The sequence below is a fragment of the Arachis stenosperma genome, chromosome 7 (genome assembly GCF_014773155.1).
Source record: "Arachis stenosperma cultivar V10309 chromosome 7, arast.V10309.gnm1.PFL2, whole genome shotgun sequence".
Classification (NCBI taxonomy): domain Eukaryota; kingdom Viridiplantae; phylum Streptophyta; class Magnoliopsida; order Fabales; family Fabaceae; genus Arachis; species Arachis stenosperma.
Window position 1 is genome coordinate 17,641,605 of NC_080383.1, and position 19,748 is coordinate 17,661,352.

At 33.4% G+C, this 19,748-nt stretch overlaps 1 protein-coding gene across 5 annotated transcripts; it reads left to right on the plus strand.

The window, feature by feature from the left end:
* The first annotated feature begins 5,859 nt into the window (after window positions 1–5,859).
* LOC130940882 (THO complex subunit 4D-like) lies at window positions 5,860–10,618 on the plus strand. Of its 5 annotated transcripts, none has more exons than XR_009070429.1 (8): window positions 5,860–6,096; window positions 6,428–6,682; window positions 7,531–7,674; window positions 7,765–7,833; window positions 9,182–9,372; window positions 9,611–9,661; window positions 9,857–10,051; window positions 10,189–10,618. XR_009070429.1 is itself a non-coding variant. In XM_057869156.1 (7 exons), the coding sequence occupies exons 2-7, from the start codon at window positions 6,485–6,487 to the stop codon at window positions 10,364–10,366; spliced, it is 831 nt and encodes a 276-aa protein (XP_057725139.1). In that variant the 5' UTR covers window positions 5,860–6,096; window positions 6,428–6,484; the 3' UTR covers window positions 10,367–10,618. The 5 variants fall into 5 exon arrangements, 2 of the variants coding, with proteins under 2 accessions (XP_057725139.1, XP_057725140.1); XR_009070431.1 differs by having other exon boundaries at window positions 9,980–10,051; XR_009070430.1 differs by having other exon boundaries at window positions 9,809–10,051; window positions 10,189–10,238.
* Window positions 10,619–19,748: the final 9,130 nt, after the last annotated feature.

Sequence of the window (19,748 nt, forward strand, 5' to 3'; positions counted from 1 at the left end):
CATTATTTGACATGGTAAAATTCACTTAGAAAAATATAACAAGAACCAACTCTTCTCTAAAATTAAAGCATAACCATAATCAATACTAATATTGCCTAATAACACCAAATATTTAAATCAATATAAATAACACAATATTATGCATTAGTCTAAAGTCTTATGCATTTTAAATATAAAACATTAATTTATAGTCTTATATATAATGACTAATAACACAAAATATTAAGGTTTACAATACTTAAATTTCACATAATAATAGTCATCATCCATCACTAATAATACAAAATATTTATTGTGTATGGTGACCGGGCCACCGGGCCGATTTCGGGTGACCCGAGCTATGGCCCGGACCCGACCCGAAATAATGACCGGATCTATTTTTGAGACCCTAACCCGGCCCTAGACCCGATGAAATCACACCAAATTAGTCCCTAAACTGTTCGGGACCGGGCCGGGCCGGGCCATGCACACCCCTAATTCCACGTTGCTAAAAACTATAGTAGGAGACTAAAACTAAAGCTTAGTGTCTCTAGAGAAAAGGGATGGCAATTAAGACCGACCTAAGTAGACTCAGCTAACCCTACTTCGAATATGACAAGTTTTTTCAATAGTTGATTGGATAGGAGTGACTATGATGAGTATTGGCCGATCTGACTCGTATATATGTTGTTGTAAACAATTTGAGATTATTTTTGTACTTTATTATGTTTTTGAAACACTTAATCATGTTTTCAGTTTAATTTGTTTATCTTTATGTTATAATTTTTTCAAAGAGAAAAACTATGAATCAATTAGGTTTGAGGCAAAACTTAAGATACCTATGGGTAATGGAACAGGAAACGAGGCAATATATGAATGATCAAGACAAATTTAAAGAATAAAACTTTTTATTTTTTTAAACATATAGCTTATAAAAAACTATCGAAGTCTAATTTCTAAAAAAATTTTCTGTGAATACGTATCTTATCAAACTAAGATACTTTAAGGGACAAAATGTTTTTTTTTAGCTCAAATAAAGGGTTAATTTTTTCAACTAATATGGATTAGTTTTTAAATTTTAAATTTAAATTTTAAATTCTAAATTCTAACACTTAAATTTAAAATTTTCAAAAGATAAAAATAATAATAATTTCACAATTGAAAGGAAAAATTAATTAATATTAACAACTTAAAAGTTGTTTACGGCTTTTCCTATATTTTTTTAAAGGCTATTTTGTAATAAAAGAATTATATATTTTGGGAACTAAAATAGCTTATTTGATTGTTATCTTTACCTTCATAACTGAAATTACCAAAAGCTCCGAGGGGGCAAACCTGAGAAAGTATAATGACATAAAAACCATGATAACTATTCAAAATTATTGGAGGAAGAACACCGCCTTTACTCATACTAGCGGCTCAACAGGTATGGCCTGTTCAGCCGCTTTTCTATTATTTTTAAGAAATTAATTTTATTTTTTTGTTAATATATTATTTTCTCTTTAAATTTATTAGATAAGTATTTTTTTATTTTAATATATATGTGATCTTATTTATATCATATTTTATTAAAATTAAAATTACTATAAAAAATCTTTAAATATTAAAATATAAAAGCTCGTAATAGAGAGGTATATATATTATCAGAAAAAATATAATTTAAAAAATGATAATAACATTATCCTAATTTAAAAAGAGTATACATAAACCAAAATATATGTTAGTTATTTACAAAAAATAATTTTTACTTAAATGTCATGAATATTCATATTTGTCTTCATATATTTTAAGTGATAGGTCAAAATATGAATCTAAATATGAAGAGGCCTTCATTTTTTTATAAATAGTGAAAGATAGAAGAAATATGAATGCTTATTTTTTTTCGTTTTAAATATCAAACTGTAAGAATAATTAATTAAAAAAATAGGAGAGTATAAAAATTTTGTATTTAGAAAAAATCATTCATAATTCATTATACATCTTCTTATCAATAACTTTTCGAGTTTTGAAAAACTGTCAGATTTATTGACCATAAAAATAATTATATAACCGCTTCAATATTATTCAATTAAAAATTATGTGTAACAAAATCAAAATATAAATTTAAAAATATTATTTACAAATTTAATATTTATAAACGTTATTAAGTTTAATTATTTATTTTTAATAGTATTTAATTTGAGACCGAGATAAAAATTTATATTCAAAAGACTCTTTATCTTCGTGCATAATTCCAATTGTTAAAAAATATTTTTTTTTAAATTTTATATTTAATTTTTAGATTTTTTTAATCTCATTATTTTTTTAAAATTTTTAATTTATATTTTTATTATATCCCCTTACTATATTAAACACTATTCTTTCTCTTACTATCTTTCTCTAAACACATACTTGTCATTGTCTCATCACCATTATTATATTTCCTTGTTTTCCTTTCTCATTTTTTCCTTCTCCTTCCACCTTCTCTTCACCCGACCGTAATTAATTATTACCAAGTATTATTATCGCAACTTTTAATCTTGTCTATCACTTCGATTTATAACCATCTATTATATTAACTTTTATGAGTTGTTGAAATTTCGCTAAAAGAAGTAAGAAATAAAGCATTTAAAATTTTTATCCAAATTATCAAATTAACTTTTAGAACGTATAAAATTTATAAATTTAAATTAAATAAGATATTAAACAAATTTAGTATGTTGTTATTATAGGTAACAAAATCAAAATAAAAATTTAAAAGCATTATTTACAAAAAATTAACTATTTATAAACGTTATTAAGTTTAGTTATTTATTTTTAATAGTATTTAATTTGAAGTCGAGATAAAAATTTATATTTAAAACACTATTTATCTTCATGCATATTTCTAATTGATAAAAAATATTTTAATTTTCTTTTTAATTTTATATTTAATTTTTTTAAATTATCTTTAATTTTGTTATTTTTCAAAATTATTACTTTATATTTTTATTATATCCCTTTACTATATCAAACACTTTTTTTTTCTTATTATTATTCTTTATACACATACTTGTCATGGTTTCATCGCCATTATTATATTACCTTGTTCTCCTTTCTCATTTTTTTTCTTCTCCTTCCACCTTCTCTTCACCCGACCGTAATTAATTATCACCAAGTATTATTATCGTAACTTTCAATCTTGTCTATCACTTTGATTTATAACTATCTATTCTGTTAACTTTTATGAGTTGTTGAAGACTTGAAGTTTTGTTAAAAGAAGTAAGACATAAAGCATTTAAAAAGAGATTAACAAAATCAATTAACAAAATTCTAAAAAATTAATTAACAAAGTTTTTATATTGCTACATTTGTTGTGTTATATGTCGAACTAATAATTAATAAAAATAATATTATCCAATGTAAAATAGAATACAAATAAAAAAAAGAAGTTAACAAAATATGTGTGAGAAATTTTCATTCTACTGATAGGTGTAGGTTTTTTTTTATCTTTTATATGTTAATTATGTGACAAATAAATAATATAAAATTAACTAATTTTTTTGCAATACAATTTAGGAAATTAATAAATGTCAACCATAGTACTCTATATAATTAAATATCAAATCCAGTACTCTACATAATTAATAGCTTAGATAGTTTAGGAAATTAACATATTAATGTTTTTAACGAATGTTTGATGGGTGCGAATTTTCTTGCGTCCTATATATATATGCCAATCAAATAACTTAGCCAATATGTAAAATAAATAAGATTGTGGTAGACAAAATTAATAATTTAATTTATTTTCAAAATAAATATTCAAATTTTGAACATAATACTCTACATAATCAATATTTAAAAAGATTAAAAAAATATTATTACAAAGTAATTTAAAAAAATAAGTTAACAAAATATTTGTAGAACTCTTTCATTCAATTACTGATAGATAAGGACATATAAAAAACATAAAACACATATATCAAATAAAAAGAAACTGTTTTCTTTCTGCATCAAATTGATAAGACAAAAAAAATATTTCTTTCTACATTAAATTGATAAAAAAAAGACATAGTGGTATTTTCATATGTCAAAAGTTGAGAATAAATTAAAAAGGCAGATGAATGATTAAAAATATAGATTAGATAAGTAAACTAAAGAGAAGAAAAGATATAAGTGGATGTTATATGTGAAAATAGTAACCGCTGTAAGACTAAATGAAATTAACAACTGCAGTTGATGAAGGCAATGAAAGAAGACGAAGGCGAGAGTGTTGAAGAAAGGAGAATAATAGAATAGCAAGAAAAATACAGAAAAGTAAAAACTAAACTACTGAAAGGATAACGTACTCAAAACAAAAGGATATAAATTAAAATTAATATAAGATTAAACAAAATATGAACATGATAAAGAATGAAGACAATGACAGAACAAACGATATAAACTAAAACTAACATAGAATTAAACAAAGCATGAAGATATTGATAGAACAAACGATATAAACTAAAACTAACATAGAATTAAACAAAGCATGAAGATGATGAAGAATGTGAAGATATTGATATTCATACCAGTCCATTTTCTTTTTATTTATTAGCAATTTACAGACTGTCTTACATTTTTTAAAACTGTCATTTTAGTGGGAAGTTATTGGATGTTTCAAAATAAATTTTATGTCTATTTTGTCATTATAATTTAGTTTCTAAAATAGTTTATTGTAGGATTAATATAGTCCAAAAAATTGGACACCAAAATCATAGTCAACTCTCTGTATTGGCTCTATATATTGTTGTTAGACGTATAATATATATATATATAGAAAAAATAATAAATTAAAACTTACATGGCTCATGAAATAGAAAAATAAAGAGAAGAAAATAATCATAAAGGTTGAAACAATAAAAAATGTATACCATAGTTCTTATCTTGCCACATTTAAATGTTATATGTCAATCTAATAATTAATAAAAAATAATATTATCTAATGTAAAATAGATTAAAAATAAAAAAGAAATTAATAAAATCAATTAACAAAATTCTTATTTTAGGTCGCCAAATTATTTGAAAAATCAATTAACAAAGTTTTTATATTGCTACATTTATTGTGTTATCTGTCAAACTAATAATTAATATTAGTTTTAAAGTAAATATTTATGTATTCAAATTTCGAACATAATACTCTACATAATCAATATTTTAGAAAATTAAAAAAAATTATTACAAAGCATTTAATAATAATTAACAAAATATTTATGAAACTTTTCATTCAATCATAATAGTCAAAGACATATAAAAAAATAAAAACAGATATCAAATAAAAAGAAACTGTTTTCTTTCTGCATCAAATTGATAAGACAAAAAAAATTATTTTTTTTACATTAAATTGATAAAAATAAAAGGAGATACAATACTATTTTCATACGTCAAAAGTTGGGAATAAATTAAAAAAGCAGAGAAATGACTGAAAATATAGATTAGATAAGTAAACTAAAGAGAAGAGATATAAGTGAATGTTATGCATAAAAGTAGTAACTCAATGAAATTTGCAACTGCAATGGATGAATGGCGAGAGTGTTGAAGAAAGGAGAAGAACAGAACAGCAAGAAAAATATAGAAAAGTAAAATCCAAACTGCAGTGGATGGAGGCAATGGAAGATGCGTTGTTATATTTAAAGAAGTAACAAAACTGTTTTCATTTTAGTGGGAAGTTAATAGAAGTAACAAAACTGTTTTTATTTTAGTGGAAAGTTATTAGATTTTTTAAAACAAATTTTATGTCTATTTTGTCCTTATAATTTGCTTTATTAAATAATTTATTATAGGGTTAATATAGTCCAAAAAATTTGGACACCAAAGTCATGGTCAACTCTCTGTATTGGCTTTATATATTGTTATAGATATATTATATTATTCTGCGAAGTAACAAGCGAAACCACACTCCGCACAAATCGAAGGATGAATCTGTTTTCTCTTCTTCGATCATCAAAACTCCAATAATCTTTGCGCCTTCTTATTCTTCTTGCTGTTGAAGCTTCTGCCCCCAAATACTCGCACTCAACTCAAGCCCTCTCTTTCTTTCCTGCCATCCCATTTTTCCGTTCGGATTCTAGGGTTTTTTCCCTTCTGCGTATGCACCCCTCGCTTCGGCTATTTCTCTAGGTAATTCTAATTTTCATTTTTGTTTTTTGAACTATGTCCTCTATTCCGCAACACAAGATATGAATTCCCGAGCGTTTTGATTTTTGGGTATTGCGATATGGTTTGGGATTTGATTAGGCTTTTCAATTTAACGTGTTGGGAGTTTTGAGCTACCTATGAGAGTTTGCGAACTTAGTTAACAATAAATTTGAAGGGTTTTTTCCCCTTTTCAGGTGATATAGAAAAGTACGAAAAAGAAAACTAGAAACTTTTAAATATATATTTAAAAGCAGCTCGGAGTATGTTATTCACATTAGTCTAATTGAACTAATTTATTTCTTATTTGTTGCAGGGCTGAATTATTCTGAGTTTCGGAGGAATTTGATTCTTTTGTTAGATTGAAATTGCAATGGCTTCTTCCTTGGATATGTCACTTGATGATAGGATAAAGAGCAGCAGGAGTAACAGAGAAAGAGGTAGAGGACGTGGCAGAGCCCGAGCTCACACTGGCCGTGGGACAGGCAGGAATCCTGGTGTTGGTGGAAGAATAACTGGTGCTGCTCGTAGAGGTCTTAATACCCGGCCGTCATCCTATGCCATTGCCAAGGCAAGCTCAAAAACAGTGGATCCTTATACATGTGCTTGAGATTCTGGAATACTTGGATACCCTAGTATCCTATTCCAGAGAGGAAAATTATAGAAACTCAAAAAAATGCAAGAGGAAAGATACATTAGTATTTGTTCCAAAGAGAAGCTAAAGCTTGATCATTCTGCATCTTCGATGCAATTGTCATAGTTTCTTTAACATTGCAAATAATGTGAACCTAAAGAGTTTTGCTTTTGTGTTTGGGGGCATGACTACAGATCTCTGATGTATTCAGGAGTTTTTGGTGCTGCCTAGCATACTATATGAAGGAGCTTCATGCATGAATTTTAAAATGGAGCTCTTATGGCTAGCTGCAAAATTTTGTAGCTCTAAAGTTGGGCTAAGTGCTAAACCATGCTAATCCATTTGATTTAAGATCAGATGATTTAAAATGCTCGAGGGCTGGGTGTGTGGACAGATGTTTTATTGGATCCTCTGGCTAAGTTTGGTTCTACAGTGCAAGATTTCTCTTTACTTCCCTCTTTCATGGTATTTTGCAATGAAGCTTCCTCCGCTTACATCAGAACTCGAGCTTCAATTGTAGCATTCATATCACAAGTTTATTTGAAATTGGTTGAATTCTTACTCCTGGTTTTCATCATTTACTTAAAAGATTGGTGTTTGAATGTAGTGTGTCTTTCTGTGTATATTATTTTGGCTACATTTACTTTGCCACGTGCTTTATACTTTTGTCTTTTAATGTTGATGTTTCTGCTCTCACGACTGCTCTTGAACAATGGTGGTTACCTAAGAAGTTGTGTTTTTTGGCTACTCAAGATTCAAGAATCTCATCTGATTTTGTTTTCCAGTCCATCCGGAGGACCGGGCCTTTTCCTTGGCAGCAAGATTTGTTTGAGGATAGCTTAAGAGCTGCAGGGATACAAGGAGTTGAAGTTGGTACAAAGTTGTACATTTCAAATTTGGACCATGGAGTAACCAATGAAGACATAAGGGTACAACTTTTGTCATGGCTTCCTTTTTAGTAGTCTCTATTTCCTGCTAATATTTCTTGAAGTTCTCTTCAATCTTAATTTACCATGCAGGAGCTTTTTTCTGAGATTGGAGACTTGAAGCGCTGTGTTGTTCATTATGATAAAACTGGACATCCAAGTGTAAGTATCATACTGCACTTCAACTTGAGCTTGATATTGTTGATTAGCTTTATTTTAGGCTTTTAGGACTTTGATGGAATGTCGAAACTCTACCACTTTTTCCTTGTTGAGAGTTGTGTTACAATGTAACAAATGTTTCTGTAGATGTAGATATTGTATTCTGTATCCAATATTAATATTAATTTGATTTCACTGGCATTCACCAAGGAACATATCGTTAGATTGTCTCTCTGCCTTGACAGGTGGAACTTTCCCACTAGCAATCAGATAATAATTAATAAACTATGGCAGTGTAATGTATATTATTCTATGGCAGTGTAATGTATATTATTCTTTACTATCATAATCAACAAAATACTTCAACTACTTTGATAGGGTTTCTCAAACATGGATGTTAGGGCCACTCTGATTATAATTTTGTTTCTTTCTTTTCTTTCTTACATACAAGTATTGAGTATCAAAACTTCTTACTGACCATCTCTTAAAGAAGCCACCACTTTAGGGAGTAAAATAAATGGGTGAATCTTTTGCCCTAGGATTTTCAGAATTGCACTTCTGGTTGATATTGAAAGTCAGGACAAATTTGAATTCGTAATTTTCATTTGGATTCTAATAGGATTCTTTTACTAAATGATTCCAATGGAAAAGTGGCATGAATTCACCCATTATGTTTTTAGATGCTTTTACGATGAAGGGGAAGGGAAGGGTAAATGAAGTGGCCTTTGGATTTGTATTGTAACGAACCTACTTGACCATTGCTCAGTTTACCCTACTTTCTAATGTTGCCCCATGACACTTGAAAGTTTTGAGATCTGAAACTCTGTCTTCCTTCCAATAGTTTAATGTCTGGACCTGTTCTTTACTCTCACCTAATAGTAATAGGACTTATTCATCCACCTAATAGAGGAGAATGAAATACACGATGATTACGGACTACAGAAATAGTAGTTTTATTTTATTTTGTTTCATTATAATTGTTTTCTAACAGCTTTAGTTATTAGAAACTATGGGGATGAATCTTACCTGTGGGGTATGGACATGTTGTACATGATGAGCTATTTTGGTTTGATTACTTTAATTGCTTTTCTTTCAAATGTAAATGATACATTCTTATGGTCTAATAGAGGAACCTGTTTACAGTCATGTTGAGTAAGAGGGGTGATTTTCAATTGGTTTATTGTTGCCTGAATATACGTCTGACATTCCTATGGAATTGCGCTAACTTATGTGAAAAAATGTTTGCTTCAAAGATCTGCTGTTTGGCAGTATTGGTTTGTTCATTTTACTTTTGAAAACAAATTTGACATCACTATCTTTTGTTTCTATGATGACTTGAACTGGGTTGCAGGGTTCTGCTGAAGTTGTCTATACAAGAAGAAGTGATGCATTTGCTGCTCTTAAACGATACAATAATGTGCTTCTGGATGGAAAGCCCATGAAGATTGAGATTGTTGGTGCCAACGCAGAATTGCCTATAACTGCTCGGGTAAATGTATCGGGGGTAAATGGGCGAAGGAAGAAAAGGACAGTTGTGATGATGTATGTGATTTCTATGGACTCTGAATATGTTTCTAGATGCATATGTCGTCTAGTTACTCCTTTTTCTTTTCTTTTCTGGTCCCCTCCACGGGTATTCTGGAAACATATGGGAAAATTTTATGGATTTTATTTGTAATTACAATTCTGCAAAGTTGCTTTAAAATAATGCATCTTTTGGTGTATGTATTGAACAAGACATCTATTATCTTGGATGGTATGCTGATGTTAGGAATTGCAGGTCTCGTGGAGGTCAAACTGGAGGTGGTGCTGGGCTCAGTCGCGCTGCCACGTAAGCTTACATTATTATCATTTAGCTTTAGCATGCCATAGATATGGAAATTGCTTTTTCCTAAGATGCGTCTTGTTATATGTGTGTGCACATGCGCATGCAGGCTTATACTATCGGATTTTACATTTCATGTTAATATTAATGTAGACCTTGTGTCCATGAAGTGTGGTCAAGCATCTTGTTTTGTTAAATTAGGACACTCTGGTCTCTAATGCTCTATGAGCCTTCATATGAGGGACTTTGGTGGACTAAGAAGCCCTGCGTGATATTGCTTCCTTGTCTTCTCTGGTTTCCTACATTTTATGTGTTGTCCGCTAGGATTATTTATTGAAGGAATAAAAGCAACTATTCAATTGGAACTACGACATATTAGAATTGTTAAATTTGCAGGTATCTCCTTAAAAATGGTCCTTGTTATATTATTTTCTCATTGATTGGATAGATGGAATAAAGGCAGCACAATATTTGAGAAGGGATTTAGTTGTGTTAACTTACATTCTAAGACTTGCCATTTGATTAACGTGTAGTCGGGTACAACGTAGTGGGGCAAGGCCAAAGGGTGGAACTTCAAGTGGCCGAGGCCGTGTTCGCAGCCGTGGACGTGGCAGGGTTGGACGCCAAGGGCGTGGGAAAAAGGAGAAGTCAGCTGAGGAACTTGACAAGGAGCTGGAAACCTACCATGCCGAGGCTATGAACATCTCGTAGATGATGACAAAGAACTTGACGTGGCATATGGAGTTCAAATTTGTTGATTTAGTTAGTTACATTTTTATTTATAGTTATTTCTTCATGATTGATCTTCTCTGACTACGCTTTGTGTTGTTAAGGCTATATCTTGTATTTTCAATGCATCATTGGACACTTTTGATGAGATGTGTTAGGAATGTGCCAAATTATGTATATTCTACGTTGTACAAGCACTTTGCCTTATCATAATTATGATTTGCTTAGGGTCTACATTTGCTTATGTATCTTGCTCTTTGAAAGATTGTTGCTTCTATATGAGTACAAGAATTCGAAATATTAGCTTCGATATCAATTTCTTGTTTCTCATTTTATTACTATATTTTATCCAAAATGAGAACCAAGTTTACATTTGTTGCTGTCGTCTGTTGATGCTTTGCTTTTTCTACAATTATCTGCTCGAGTCAATATTGCATATCGAATACTCATCTGCTCAATGCAATATTATTTTGGCCAGATCATTAACAAGTAGTGACTTCTTATTGAGAATAGTGTTTCTAGTGTCACACTAGTCTGCTTAAGTGTCGGGGTTCGAATCTCGCTTTATGTATGCAGCAATCTATTGGTTAGTGGCAGACCTTTAAATGAAGCTTGATTCATGGCAAATTAGTTCTTGGTTTGTCGGGAAAAACAAAAAAAAAAATAAAAGAAAGTTTCCAGTGTGAAACCAATTGGAGGGAGTATATTATGTAAATAGGGGTTGTAAAAGATTGGGAAGTTTAGTCATGATTTTATTTCAGCAAAATCCGATCAACTTCAATTGGTATAATGTGCGTGTTCCTTGGTTTATACATTCAAAATACTAATTCATGTGGCTAGAAGCATGCATTTCAATTTGGCCAATGATTTTTGAACATTGGTGTCTACTCTTAGTGCATTTGGATAGTGATTAAAAATGTATAGCCCATGATGCAAACTACCCTAAAAAGTTTATTCTTAGTACTCGTTATCTTTTATTCCTTAGCTAAAAACACCCTTGATGTTAGATGTTAAATTCACTAACCTAATAAGAATTGTGGTTTGACGGATAATTATTTATGTTGATACAATATTACAATTGATAAGAGATGCGTAGTTGAGAGGAGTTTAAGAAGCACCATGTCCTTTTTATGCAAGAAAAATGAACATTAATGTTACAACTTATAATGGTGGGGGATTTTTTTACTGATATAAAATGAAAAAAAAAGTTTTATTATTACAATGGTGGATAATTTTTGTATTTTCTTTTTTGAAATTTGGAGAAGTTTGGCCAAATACTACATATGGGCCGTGTTTGTTTTTTGAAACAGGATATGACATGACATTAAGACTATTTTTAGAGACAAGATATGACATGACACTGAGACAGAGATAATAGGACGGAGACACAATTATTCTTTGTGTATTATGTTTGGATACGATATACAAGACACTAATATGATGTCCAGTATTATGTTTGGATACACATAGAAAACACTAAAATATTATATAAAAGGACTAAAATAGCCATGTAATTCCAAATTTTCTACATTAAATACAAACTAATTTAATAGAAAATAAGAGTATGTAGGAGTATAGACAGAACTTGAAAAAATGTTGGAAGAGGCAAAAAATTTTAATAAAACATATATGATAATATTTATATTAAAATAAAATTTATAAATATAATTATTTTATTTTTAAATTTATTATTAATATGTAGCAATACATATGGTTAAGATTAACAAAAAAATAAATCTGAGTTTATTTAAATTTTGTTTAGGTTAATAAGCCAAACTAATTTTAAATAAAAAATCAATTTTAAAAAAGAATTTATTTTTACATGAAAAAAATAGTTTTTGCACATAAAAATATTTTTTTATTTAGAAAACAAATTTTTTATTTAAAAACTGATTTTTCTTTAAATTATATAAAATCAATTACAACTTATAAATTTTTTTTAGCATTTTAAAAGATCAATTTTACCTTTGATAATATTTTCAAAAGTTTTAAGATTAATTATTTTTATTATTATTTTTATTACAAATCAAATAATATAATACAAGGTTAAAATTGTATTGAAGTAAGAACGATAAGAAAGAAAGAATTATCCAGCCCAATAAAAAATTCTACAAAAAGGAGAGAATACCTGGAAAAAAGAGAAAGAAGGAGAACGCAGAGATAAAGAAAGACTAGGAAGAAAAAAGTATCTCTCTCAACACAACGCAATAAGAAAAATAAGAAGGGGTAATAGTGGAATAATAAAAAATATCTATGGACAAAAAGAAAAATAAAATTTATAAAAAAGTCCGTGTCCATCTTTCCAAATTCCGTGTCCATCACTGTTCTTCTTAAAAGAGTGGACACAAAAGTATAAAAAATTGTCTCGAAGACAATGTGTTCAGTGTCCATATCTCTACTTCCAAACATTTTTTAAACATATATTATCCATGTCTCTGTGTCGTATCTCCAAAAACAAACACTACCATAGGGACCGATCCACCTTTGAGTTTGTGGGATAAGTGCTTCCACTAATATTTTAAAAATGTATAAGAAAATATATATTTATGTATATATGTGCTCTCATTGTAAAATTGTGTTTGGTCCCATATAAAAATAAAATTTGTTTTTAAATTTTTTGCCAAAAAATTATTTTATTTAATAAATTTAACTATTTTGTATCTTAAAAACACGTTTTAAAAGTATAATAAAATTTTTTAAATTTTTAATGCATTAAATACATTGAAACTATAAAATAGCTTATCTTTTTAGTTATTTTTAATAAAATTGTTTTTTAATAAGACTCATCATCATCAATCTTAGGTAAGACCTTCACTTTCTTCTCAATCATTTTCCTTTTTTAAAAATAAGAAATCAGCTAAAGAGTTAGGGAGTGTTTTTATTAACCTCTTTTACTCATTATTTTCGTGTTTCTCGAACCAGCAACAGTTAAAGCAACAACACTTTGCTTCGGTAAGTGTAACTTGAAATAAATTTTAAGCCATTCATTTAATAAACCCTTCAGTTTCACAATAAATCCTACCCTTTCATTAAAAACCCATTTCAACAGTTACAATCTTGCTTAGGAAATTGCACCCATTCTGATTACAGTTAACATTAATTTGCAATTATCATGTCTTTTCAGTTTTTTATAAAAAAAAAATCAACTTCCTTTGATAGCAAAGAGACACGTTGATCTGGGAGCTTTCTACACCGAGCTATAATTCGGATTCAAAAGCTCAACCTGCCTCATTTAAAATCAGGTTAAACTTGGGGGCTGTGATATGATCGTTATACATCACTTAAAGGTTATAACTCGGCTAATCTTCTTGTAACCGATGTATTAATTCCGCCAAATTATGATTATAAATGATCTTTACTTAGTAACGTCGGAAAGGAGATTAATTTCCCTTAAATGTCAGAAAGCGGTTATCCTCGTCTTCAAGTTATGTCTTGTATCGTATACCCGTATCCATATCTGTACATCATAACTATCTATCTATGTATCTATCCAAATTTATTATTATTATTATTATTATTAGAGATTAAATTTGATTTTTTTAATTGAATAATTGAATGATTATTAAGAGGTTGCAGGTTCGAATCTCTTATCTTTGGTAAAAAAAATTGAATAATTATTAAGTAATCTATAAAATATACTACAGAGATACAAAGGATTTGGTACATTTTTTTTTCTAAAATATCATTTACCACAGATAGTTCATAAAAAAAGACTTCACTTTACCAAATACTAAAATTCTATTGGTTAAAAAAATCCATTTTCTATCTTGACTAATCTCTTATTTATTTATTTATTTATTTATTATTATTATTATTATATATAACATTTAATGTTGAATTTTTAAATATGGATAATTTACTAATATGAATAACAAACAAAATTGAATATCGAATATTTTTATATTATTTAATTATAAATGATCTTTACTTAGTAACGTCGGAAAGGAGATTAATTTCCCTTAAATGTCAGAAAGCGGTTATCCTCGTCTTCAAGTTATGTCTTGTATCGTATACCCGTATCCATATCTGTACATCATAACTATCTATTTATGTATCTATCCAAATTTATTATTATTATTAGAGATTAAATTTGATTTTTTTAATTGAATAATTGAATGATTATTAAGAGGTTGCAGGTTCGAATCTCTTATCTTTGGTAAAAAAAATTGAATAATTATTAAGTAATCTATAAAATATACTACAGAGATACGAAGGATTTGGTACATTTTTTTTTTCTAAAATATCATTTACCACAGATAGTTCATAAAAAAAGACTTCACTTTACCAAATACTAAAATTCTATTGGTTAAAAAAATCCATTTTCTATCTTGACTAATCTCTTATTTATTTATTTATTTATTATTATTATTATTATATATAACATTTAATGTTGAATTTTTAAATATGGATAATTTACTAATATGAATAACAAACAAAATTGAATATCGAATATGTTCATACCCTGGCCCAATGATAAGGGCCCAGGTCCAACCGAAAGGCCTAATCCAATAGGATAAGCCTTACAAAATACCGACTTTCACATAAGAAGTCGGTGTCAACCACGACTTGGTATGAAGAGGTCGGATGTGAGATTAGCTGGCAGATAAATACTCATTCAAATGAGTAACCGCCCCTAAAATCTCTCTAACCGCCTCATAAAGCCATATCTTAACCTCCCCAAGATAATGGGGACGGTTACCACCCTAAAGGTACGGCACTACACCAACGGTGGTTATTGGATCACCACTATAAATACCCTGACACTCCTCAGGTATCTCTAAGTCCAATACTCTCTAAGACCTGCTTACACTCTTGCTAACTTAGGCATCGGAGTGTCTTTGCAGGTACCACCCCCCATTCTCACGCGAGCACAAGTCGGACGGAGCCTCCCGAGTTGCGGACCTACCCGGAGTTCTCCTCCATCACACACTTGGGCCGCCAAACGCCATCCGTCGTCTTAATCTCCGGTTACCTACCGTAACATTGGCGCCGTTGCCGGGGACCCGCGAGATCATCCCACGATGGCAGATAGATCCCATGAAGAAGGACATGTCGAAACAGATTCTGAACAAGAGAATCTAGGCATGGGAAATGGTGATGAAGACAATGACCAGCACAGAGAGGGTACCTCCGGAGTAAAGAATCCGAAGGTAAATTCCTCAGATGGGCGTGAGTCAGAAAAGGAGGGACCATCCCATGTAGCTGAACTAATAGGATTGGTTCATAGCCGCCTGGAGCAATTGGAGCAAGAGCGGGAGAAACAAAAGGAAACCGAAAGGTACCTTAAAGAGGAGATGGAGCGGCGAAAAGAGTTAGAAAGAAAACTCTTACAGCTAGAATCCTCCCTCAAGAACTCCCGCGACGAAGGCGAAGATCAACTCCCGGGCGGAGAAGATCCCTTCAGCGAGGACATAATGAGGGCAAAAGTTCCAAGGAACTTCAAAAGCCCTGATATGGACCTCTATGATGGAACTACTGATCCAAAGCATCACCTTAGCAACTTCAAAAGTCGGATGTATCTAGCTGATGCCTCCGACGCTACGAGATGCAAGGCTTTCCCGACCACTTTATCGAAAGCAGCGATGAAGTGGTTCGATAGCCTTCCCCTAAGATCCATCACTAGTTTTGAAGACCTCTCAAGGAAATTCTTGATGAGGTTCTCAATCCAAAAAGATAAGGTAAAACATGCACCCAGCCTCCTGGGAATAAAGCAGGAGGTCGGAGAGTCTTTACGAGCCTACATGGAAAGGTTCAATAAGGCATGTTTAGAGATCCAAGACCTGCCCACAGAGGCAGTAATAATGGGGTTAGTCAATGGACTTAGAGAAGGTCCCTTCTCACAGTCCATATCTAAAAGACACCCCGTTTCTCTAAGTGATGTACAAGAAAGGGCCGAGAAGTACATCAACATGGAAGAGAATGCCAAACTAAGAGACCTGAGTTCGCGACCTGGACCTACTTCCTCCTCTAGGGAGAGGGAAAGGGAAGTCAGGAAGAAGGAAGAACCCGGTCTCGAAAGGCCCAGAAAGTATCACTCTTATACTCCTCTAAGGACTTCTATAGTGGACGTATACAGAGAAATTTGCAACACTGAAAGGCTGCCACCCCCAAGACCTATTAAAAATAAAAAAGGGGGAAGTCGCAGCGAGTATTGCGAGTACCATAAAATATATGGTCACTCCACCAACGACTGTTACGACCTCAAAAATGTGATAGAAAAGCTGGCTAGAGAAGGTCGGCTTGACAGATATCTCATGGAGAGGTCGGACACCCATGGAAAGAGGAAGCGAGATGATATGGACAGGAAAGATCCTCCACCACAGACCCCTGAGAGACACATCCACATGATCTCAGGAGGATTTGCGGGAGGTGGAATCACCAAATCCTCTCGCAAAAGACATCTCAAAAGAGTCTATCAGGTCGGGGATGAGACGCCCAACCTCCCCACTATCTCATTCACAAAAGAAGATGGGCAAGGGATAATCCCCGGGCATGATGATCCCGTGGTAATAACCATGATCCTAGCTAACGCCCATCTCCACAGAACCCTAGTAGACCAGGGAAGCTCGGCGGACATCCTTTTCAAGCCCGCCTTCGACAAACTAGGGTTAGATGAAAAAGAGTTGAGAGCTTACCCCGACACCCTATATGGGTTAGGGGATACGCCAATAAAACCACTGGGATTTTTGCCCCTTCACACAACTTTCGGAAAAGGGGAAAAATCGAGGACTTTGAGCATAGATTTCATAGTCATCGATGAAGGGTCAGCCTACAATGCCTTAATTGGCAGGACTACCCTTAATCGACTCGGAGCAGTGGTATCAACTCCTCACCTCTGCATGAAATTCCCGACTCCAGGAGGAATAGCAACGGTGAGAGGAGATCAAAAATTGGCAAGGAAGTGCTATAACGAAAGCCTAAATCTGAGAGGAAAGGGCAAAGAAGTCCACACCATAGAGCTGGGCGGCACAAGGACCAGAGAAGAGCTACGACCCCAGCCGGGTGGAAAAACCGAGGAGATACAAGTCGGTGAGGAGGAAGGAAAAAACACTTACATAGGAACCAACCTAGGGGAAACCCTGAAACAAAGGTTGGGTGAATTCCTAAGAGCTAATTCCGACCTCTTCGCCTGGAAGGCTTCCGACATGCCCGGGATTGATCCCGAGCTCATGTCTCACAGGCTCTCGGTCTACCCAGGGTCCCGACCTGTACAGCAAAGAAGACGCAAGCTCGGCCTAGAGAGGGCCTCCATAGTAGAAGAGCAAGTACAGGCGCTCCTGGAAGCCGGCTTTATCAGAGAGGTCAAATACCCAACATGGCTAGCCAATGTAGTGCTAGTCAAAAAACAAAATGGTAAATGGAGGATGTGCGTCGACTATACCGACCTGAATAAGGCCTGTCCTAAGGACCCTTATCCCTTACCAAGCATTGATACCCTGGTGGACTCCAGCTCAGGGTACCAATACCTATCATTCATGGACGCCTACTCGGGATATAACCAAATCCCGATGCATGAACCCGACCAAGAGAAAACATCGTTCATCACACCAAAAGCCAACTACTGCTACGTGGTCATGCCATTCGGATTGAAGAATGCAGGAGCTACGTACCAAAGGCTGATGAACAAAGTGTTTTCCCCCCATCTAGGGAGCCTAATGGAGGTCTACGTCGACGACATGTTAGTAAAAACCAAGCAAGAAGTCGACCTCTTAACCGACCTCTCACAAGTCTTCGACACTATAAGGATGCATGGGATGAGACTAAATCCCGCAAAATGCGCCTTCGCAGTAGAAGCAGGGAAATTTCTAGGCTTCATGCTAACATAAAGAGGGATTGAGGCCAATCCCGACAAGTGCAGAGCCATCCTAGAAATGAAGAGCCCGACTTGTTTAAGAGAGGTTCAACAGCTCAATGGCCGACTTGCAGCCCTCTCCAGATTTATGGCAGGATCGGCACTAAAATCCCTTCCATTATTCTCCCTGTTAAGGAAGGGATGCCAGTTTGAATGGACTCCGGAATGTGAGGAGGCGTTCCAAGAGTTCAAAAAATTCTTAAGCCAACCTCCTATCTTGACCCGACCAATACCGGGAAAAGACCTCGTCCTATACCTATCCGTCGCAAACAGGGCTGTCTCATCAGCCCTGATCACAGAAGACGAGGTCGGTCAACACCCGGTCTACTTTACCAGTAAGGTTCTACAAGGCCCTGAGCTAAGGTACCACAAACTAGAGAAGTTTGCCTACTCCTTAGTGATAGCCTCACGAAGGCTACGACCTTACTTTCAGGCTCATGCAATAAGAGTCCGTACAAACCAGCCCATGAAGCAAATCCTCCAAAAGACGGATGTTGCAGGGAGAATGGTTCAATGGGCGATAGAACTCTCCGAGTTCGATTTGAGATACGAAACTCGGACTGCAATTAAAGCCCAATGCCTCGCCGACTTCATTGCGGAATACGCAGGTGAACAAGAGGAAAAACCGATTACATGGGAACTCTATGTAGACGGATCCTCCAACAAGACAGGGAGCGGCGCAGGCATAATATTGGTAGATGGAAAAGGGACCCAGATAGAGGTCTCCTTAAAATTTGAATTTCCGGCTTCAAACAATCAGGCAGAATATGAAGCCTTGATTGCCGGATTAAAGTTAGCAGAAGAAGTTGGCGCTACAAAGGTGATGATCTACAGCGACTCACAAGTGGTGACTTCCCAAATAAGTGGAGAGTATCAGGCAAAGGACCCCAATATGAAGAAATACTTGGAAAAAACCTTGGAACACCTCGGGCGCTTTGCGGAAACCGAGGTTAAGCACATAACTCGGGATCTAAATAGCAGAGCTGACGCCCTATCCAAGTTAGCAAGTACCAAACCCGGAGGGAACAATAGAAGCCTGATCCAGGAAACCCTCCAAGAGCCCTCGGTATCAAAAACAGAGGATCAACAAAAGGTACTTGAGGTAGTCGGCCTAAACCTCGGATGGATGAACCCCTTAGTCGAATACCTGAAGTTCGACATCCTCCCCAAAGAGGAGAAAGAGGCTAAAAAGATCCGAAGGGAAGCACAACATTATACTTTGGTGAGAAATGTCCTTTACAGAAGAGGGATATCAACGCCATTACTAAAGTGCGTACCGACCTCAAGAACCACCGAGGTGTTGGAGGAAGTACATAGTGGGATCTGCGGAAACCATCTCGGAGCGAGGTCGCTGGCCAGAAAAGTGATCCGAGCAGGATTCTATTGGCCGACCTTGCAGAAAGATGCAACAGACTTTGTGAAAAAATGCCAGCCATGTCAAATGCATGCAAATTTCCACGTGGCTCCACCAGAAGAGCTCATCAGTATAACTTCCCCCTGGCCTTTTGCAAA

What these genes read in the sequence shown, in the direction of transcription:
- LOC130940882 (XM_057869156.1), top strand. Translation starts at nt 6,485, where the DNA reads ATGGCTTCTTCCTTGGATATGTCACTTGATGATAGGATAAAGAGCAGC. An exon ending in CATCCTATGCCATTGCCAAG is followed by an intron (nt 6,683 to 7,530) that starts GCAAGCTCAAAA and finishes TTTGTTTTCCAG; the next exon opens with TCCATCCGGAGGACCGGGCC. An exon ending in TAACCAATGAAGACATAAGG is followed by an intron (nt 7,675 to 7,764) that starts GTACAACTTTTG and finishes TTTACCATGCAG; the next exon opens with GAGCTTTTTTCTGAGATTGG.